Source organism: Archocentrus centrarchus, chromosome 3 (genome assembly GCF_007364275.1).
Source record: "Archocentrus centrarchus isolate MPI-CPG fArcCen1 chromosome 3, fArcCen1, whole genome shotgun sequence".
Taxonomy (NCBI): Eukaryota; Metazoa; Chordata; class Actinopteri; order Cichliformes; family Cichlidae; genus Archocentrus; species Archocentrus centrarchus.
In genome coordinates, this window is record NC_044348.1 from 878,820 (window position 1) to 886,022 (window position 7,203).

A 7,203-nucleotide genomic window follows, 5' to 3' on the forward strand; every position below is an offset into this window, starting at 1 on the left:
TTAAAACAGAGATGAAAAGTCAATATTTGGTATGACCACCTTTATTCTTCAACACAGGCTGAACTCTCTTAGGCAGCTTTCCTGTCATTTCTTTAAGTAGTCTTCAGGAATAGTTCTCTAGGCTTCTTGAACATTCAGAGCTTTTCTTTGGATGTTGGCTTTGTTTTTGAGTCTCTCTGTCAAGATGATCCCACACTGCTTCAGTAATGTTCAGGTCTGGGGTCTGGAGAGGCCTTGAGAGACATGTTCTACTCTCTGGCTTATATGGATAATGAGCCCAAAGAAGCCTTTGTTTGGGTTCATTATTTCATTATCAACTGTAGTTGACCAACGAGAAAGGGTTTTCAAGAATTTCTGCAGGTATTAAAGAAAAAGGTGGGTAAACCTGACCAAAAAACTTGTTGACCTAAATTTTCAGATTCACGTTGGCCTTTTGGAACCACCAATAAAAACCTGTTTGACTGACCAGCTATAGTATTAAAATGCTGCGTAAACCTTGATGCACAAGTATTAATTTTAAAAATTACTTGTTCTTGATAATGCTTACATAATTTTATTTAATCAGGATTTTAAATCCAGGACAATTACAGTGATAAAGCTTTAACAATCATGGAGCTACATAACAAATACTTTACACTTCTAAAAAACACACTAATACTCTGTATGGTAACATTTATTCCTGTAAAATAATGGAACAACACTGCCCCTTTTTGCTGTAAATATTTATTTGATGCAACTTCATTACAGAAATAGAAACACAACAAAAGAAAATAAAGAAGTCCCAAAAATTCAGAAACCAGGAAAAAAAAACTCATGAAAACTGGACCCCCCCAATACCAATTTATTTTATTATTAGTTTGACTTAGTTCTACTTGATTTCAACAGATTAATCTCTGAAGTGTTAATATGCCTCAGGACTGTTTGCTACCCTATACTGCAAATTTTACTTCAGAAAAAAAGATTCAAATTCTTATTCTATCACTGAAAGTTGTCTTTATGTGCACATATTTTTTTAATACAGAAGAAACTGCTGGTCATGCACAGAGTAAAACAGCAATCACAAATGGAAGAGGGTGGTGTTGGCGGGGGTTGGTGCTCTGTCTATCAACATTTACAATTCAAAACTTAATTATCATCCAATTACATAGATAAAGAAATCAGTTAGTTATAATTGATTAAAGAAAGAGAAACATCAACAGAAAGAGATGTAAAACCATCACCCTCTAGCATATGGCCCTGCAGTCTAGCCTCTCTGAAACAAAGACCCAGAAACTCATTTCTCTATATGTGACAAATGCCAATATTTGCAGCAGGTTTTCTGTTTCTTTCACATTTTGCTGCATTTGCCTTAAACTTGATGTATTGAGAGTTGAAGTATCTGGTTGCAGAGTTGAAGTTTCTTGCCAGAGTTCTGGTTTGGAAGAAAAGCATCAAATGCAGTGAGTACTGTGAAACATTTGCTTCTTACAAAATGATAATATAGTTTTTGTTTTTACTCACAGCATCCATAAAGCCTGTTTATACGGGCAATGTCGTTGGCACTCATCTGAGTAGCACGTCCGAAATCCAGATTAGGATTGGACTTGGCAACAATTGTTGGCTGCCCATTACGGGAGAACGCAGTTCTAAAAGAACCAACAACAGCAGATACTTTACCTGTGCCACATTCATGCTTATATCAAGAATAGGAAATATTCTTTTTTACGTAGTGCATGGTCACATTTTCTAGTAGAAAATATAAGACTTGTAAGGTAATATAATGACTTACAGGTCAAGTTAATGCGCCAATCTCACTTATCTATTCTCACCTGGGATAGTGCATGACAGAGTTGAAGTCATAGCGAGTCTGCAGATTGTTGGTCTGCACTTTCACAAAGTTGTGTTCTTGCCCTGTACACAAATTTCCAACAGACAAAATATTTAAAAAATTTTTAATGTTTTAATATTGTGGCTGCTCTGATGTTCAATTTTCTATTGTATGAAAATGGCAATTTGGCCATTGTCTGGTATTATTTGTTTGTGTATTTTAAGTAAGATTGTGTAACATTTACATTCTGTGAGAGAAAATAAGGGGAAAGGTTAAAAATAGAATATTGCAATGTAACTGAGATTTAGTAAAATGTAAGTGCCGTGAATACTTTGCAGTTGTTTTTACATGTATGTGTATGTGGATAAATGCTTGTGTATCATGAAGATTTATATACACAAAATACTACCTAATAGTATATAATTGGTCATTTCAACATTTGTTACTCTTTTTGTAATCTGCCAACCAGCGAAGCATCATCCTTAGTAGTTACTTAGTGATGTCTTGTTACTTCAGGATTACTTTAACATTACTGTTCTTGTTTCCCATCAAATAATATGAAGCATCCTTCATTATTTCTACATCTTTTTTAACAAATATTTGTTCAAAAGGAAATCAGATGCAATAACATTTATTCTAAAAAAAATATGAATTTGACATAAATTAATTTCTACATACAAGACATCAAGACTTGGAAACCGTGTGAACTATATACATCAAGATGCTGGCTAATCTCTACTGCTATAATCATTGGTTGCAATGCTGACTTGGACTGAAGTGTTTTATCTGCTGAGCCTGGGATTACACAGATTGAGCATTAGTTTTAAAATTACATTGCTGTAAAAAAGGAGTGTACCCCATCCTGGACCCTGAAAGGAGAGAGGAAGAAAAGCAAAAAACAAAACCACCAGATGATGCAGCCAATACTGGAATAACACTGAACAGTTGAAGGCTCGCTTTCCTGTTAACTAAGATTACCATCAACACAAATGAGAAATCTACTGTTATGTTGGAGGTAGAATTGAATTCTAATGTGACAAGTGAGAGAAAATCAACTGCATGATGTTTCCACACAGATCCAGAGTCAAACTCTCATTATTACATTTTAAGTTATTCCTCTCATGTGGCAGAAAACATCATGAAATTAAACATTCTGTTAAATCAATGTACCATATATCCTGTCATATCAGATCTGCTCTTGTTTTGTTTTTTTTTGATTGGACACATAAGCAGCAAATAATAGTGAAAAAACCCAAACAACTGAGCAACAACTTAGAATGATATTTTGTGACTTGGAGCAAAACAGTCATAGATAGTTTGAAGTAACTTGTTTGGTGTAAAATTATATAATTATCTAATTATTGACTAATATACAGTATTTCACAGATGCTGGTATTATGAAAAGTTTTTAAGAGAGTGATGATGCATGACTTGTTAGCCATCAGGTTGTTTCTGATCCATTCCTCTCTTGTTCCTGGATAACTGAGCTTTTGTGTGTCTTAATGTAAAGTGTTACCAAAGCTTTGTGTAGTTGAGCTGACCTGGCAAGATGTTCTGGGTGAGGATCCTCACATACTGGTCTCTGTCAGAGCGGACCTGCTCGTGGTGGAAGCCCAGAGCATGAAGAACCTCGTGCTGCACTGTCGCCTGGTACAAGCAACCATTTCTTTGTAGGGAGATTAGCTGCGCTTGGCTCTGACGGCCCACATATGAATAACACCTGACACACAGAGTAACATTATTTTTAAAAAAAATAATAAAATCAAGCAGATCGAGTAGATCCAGTTCTGAAACCAGTGGACAAAACAGTATGTGAAATATTACGTTAATTAAGTTCATTAAAATGCAATTTATCCACTGATGCAACAATATTAATTTCATTAATGTGCTGTGGCATATAATAACCCTGGACATTTTATTGTAGAATGTGAATGCAGAATGGTTCATGAAAAACCTGTTTTGAATATACATATAGAATATGTGCAACAAAATATTTTTAGATTCGGATTCCTAAAGAGTTTCGAGTGTGAGGGTGTGTCAGTCGTGTCCTGTCATACAGTATCAGAACAGTGAGTGTACTCTCACCCATCTCCAGAGAAGAAGTTGATGGAATTGACTTGGTTTGTCCTCCAGATGAAGCGAATACAGGTGGACTCATGGAAGGTCACCAAGGCATTGATGATGATGTTGCGTTCTTGGGTGGCTGCAGGAACAAATATGAGTCTGCTGAGGAGCTTCTTTGAACCACAGTAACATTTCAAGTTGTTGAAACTTGCTTCTTATCTCAGCTGGTAAACACAGACCTCAGTATTGCTCATGTTATTCCAGGGTTGTGAAATTTGCAAATCACTTTTATTTTTAGTTATACTTTATGTGATGACCCCTGCCCCTATTTCCAATCTTCAGGTGTTTCAGGTCTTTGGTGGGTAGACCATAAATTGTCAATCCCAAAATGGGCCCTGTGTTCCCAGACTATAAATTTGAGGCAGGTACTTCTTTCTGGCTGCTGTGCATCAGTCCGTTTTCTAACATGCCCTGTGTCACATTTGTTTTCCTTTAGGTTTTGTTAAATGCTGCATTTGGAACACTTACAGTACAAACATTTCGACACACATGCACACCCTACACCACTGAGCCTACTGCTTTCCATACCTCACCTCTCTCTATTTCAGTTGCTTAAGTTTGTTTGATAAATCATTTTAAACTGGAAAATGGTGTGTTCACCCTTTTTGCCATGGCCTTACCAGCCAGGTTGTGACATTTATGTGTAAAATAAAGTTAAAATATGAATCTCTTACTCATGTTTTATGAGATACCCAACATTACAAAAAGAGTGCTGCACAGACCTATCAGCTGTTTCATCTCAGCAACATAGACAGCATTACTAATAAATGATGATTTCTGCAGTCCAATCAGACTGACAGGATCAGCAAAAAGGTTAACTGGGGAGTCTAAACTAGCTGTGGTGTTGATGTGAGAGAGATCAAGTGCTTAAAGGTCAAAGGTAACAAAGTGCTGCATGGATGTCTGACTGTACTTTGTTGTGTCAAGTCCTGTGAGAGTATAAAAATGCCAATCTATCTCTGTTTCCATCATGGGACATGCCCAAAACCTAAAACTTGATTAAAAGAATAATGTTTAACAGTGACTTTTAAATTCAAATTTCTAAAAAAAAGTTCATATTCCTCCTTTCAGAACCTGAACTCATGTTTCCAGTCAGATTTTTTTAAACTCGGTTCTCTCATAAAGACAACATTTGACAACAACTCTATTAGGTGTTTCCAAGAGGGAAAGCATTGAAGTCACAGTTTAAAGGGTAAAGTTTGCACTGCTTACAGTATACAGAGGATATGGAGACAGGTATGTAGACATAGGGTCCAGTTTTAGGCCACTTGCAGCCAATGGCTGTGCACGGATCGGCATTCCTGGTTGTAGCAGGAACAATGTCACCATGAACCAGGTTTTTTGCTGCAACACAACAAACAGAGAGTGGATGAATATTCAAACCCAGAATGTAAATGAGAGTATTACTGGTTTGATTGACATTAAAACCAGTTTGTGGTGAGTGTTTTCTTTATCAGTTGACATTCTCATTTTCTTGTAAATATTTGAATGTTTCATAAAATGTTTTTAAAAAACAAAAATTGAACCACAGATGTTTATGCAGAGCTGAATCTGGTTTCTTTAGATACATATTCACAATATTTAATGGATGAAAGCACAAAGAATACATTTAACTATCAGAGCCCAGAAATGAGAAAGTGATTAATTCATTCTGACTGTTGGCAGTTTATCTTCTGTCAACCAGTCAGTTGGTTCATCTCTGGAATTTTTTTTATTATCATTCAGTATTTATATTTTACCCGGAAGAGTTGTATTATGTAAAAGTTCACTTACAAGAGTGAGCATTGACTTTTTCAATGGCTTCTGGGGGATCCATAGACCTGTCTGAGGGAACAAGAGGACAGCAACTGTAACTTTGATTATCATGTCAGCTGTTGTTGTTAACAAGTCACTTGGTTCAACTCTGGAATTTTTTATTATAATCTAGTATTTATATTTCAGCCACAAGAGTTGTATTATATAAAAGTTCACTTACATGAGCCAGTGTTGACTTTTTTAATAATTTCTACGGCACCCAAAGACTCATCTGATGGAACAAGAGGACAGGAACAGTTTAACTGTGATCATGTCATCTCTCAGATTACAAAAAAAAAAAAAAAGATTTCACTTCAGCATCTGGGAAATCTTTTCTCATTCAACTCACCATTTGGATCTTTAATGACAGCAGCCCTCTGCAATACAAAAATTGAAAACATTTTTACTTACTTTTACAATGCTGTTAGATTAAAAACTATCTGGAAATGCGTTGGTACCACCATGTTAGAATGACATTATGAGAATTGCTTGGCTTTCACAGAACAGCAGGCAGCGTTTAACATGATAATGATTTTGTTGAAAGAGTCAAACTTACCAGAGAAACGGCTGTCATTGAGAGGAAGAGGAAGAAGTTGAAGACTGGAATCATGTTGTTGGTCCTGCAGTTAATCTACAGACTTAAAACAGTCAATCTGAACAGTGTTTAGTTATAAAAGCTGTGATAAAAAAGATTATCAAAAGTGCGCTGTATAATTTAAATGCTCAAATATTAAGGCAAATAAGAGAATAAGACAAACAGCTTAGCTGTTGTACCAGGCGTTTGGCTGCAGCAGGTGTTCAGCTGCTCCATCTTTATAAGCAGCTCACAGGGTGTGGCTGAGGTTTCACCAATGTTGTTAAGGTTAGTTATGAATCAGTGACATCTTGGTTTTTGGTCATGTCAAAACGTTGAAGCAACAACAATTTTCCAGGAAGTAATGGGGAAATGTGTGATAAATAAATGAATTAAGTAAATAAATAATCATTTTAAAATCCTGTGACTTTCATTAGCTGTGGAATACCTTTATATATCAGTCTGAATCCATTTTCCACAATAGCAATTTTGACCTAAGTTCAGTACAGTGACGTTTCTTTATCAACCTTTGGTAAGCAAGCAATACATGAAAAGAAGATTATATCTCAGTACTGTAGATGAGTAATCTTCAAGAGACAAAAGACAGTGAAGATTTTCAGACAAAAGCAGCTGGAATGAAAACAAGGAACCTTTTGGATCGATGGAGAAATGGAGTGAAAGTGTCCCATTTATTTATGAAATTGTTTTTTTTTTTAATTGTCTGTTGACATTAAGATGAAGATGTTGATGATGCATTTATGTTACTTACAAGCTCGGTTAACAAGCAACAAAAGGCTTTTTGGTTTTTTGTGGCATAGCTGTGTAAATTTTATTGTACCCATGTCTGTCCGGATTGTTCAGGGTGTGTTTTACTGTAAAGCCTGTCATTATTGAGAAAAGAAAG

At 35.7% G+C, this 7,203-nt stretch overlaps 1 protein-coding gene across 3 annotated transcripts; it reads right to left on the bottom strand.

Moving 5' to 3' along the window:
• Positions 1 to 788: 788 nt before the first annotated feature.
• On the bottom strand, positions 789 to 6,543 carry LOC115777236 (high choriolytic enzyme 2-like). Of its 3 annotated transcripts, none has more exons than XM_030725096.1 (10): positions 6,282 to 6,489; positions 6,075 to 6,102; positions 5,907 to 5,957; positions 5,705 to 5,755; positions 5,144 to 5,275; positions 3,893 to 4,010; positions 3,349 to 3,527; positions 1,809 to 1,890; positions 1,501 to 1,625; positions 789 to 1,411 (listed from the first exon to the last, which is right to left on the bottom strand). In XM_030725096.1, coding segments are annotated over exons 1-10 (822 nt in total). In that variant the 5' UTR covers positions 6,336 to 6,489; the 3' UTR covers positions 789 to 1,409. The 3 variants fall into 3 exon arrangements, with proteins under 3 accessions (XP_030580956.1, XP_030580949.1, XP_030580942.1); XM_030725089.1 differs by lacking the exon at positions 789 to 1,411 and adding an exon at positions 6,500 to 6,543 and having other exon boundaries at positions 1,493 to 1,625; positions 6,282 to 6,363; XM_030725082.1 differs by lacking the exon at positions 789 to 1,411 and having other exon boundaries at positions 1,493 to 1,625.
• Positions 6,544 to 7,203: the final 660 nt, after the last annotated feature.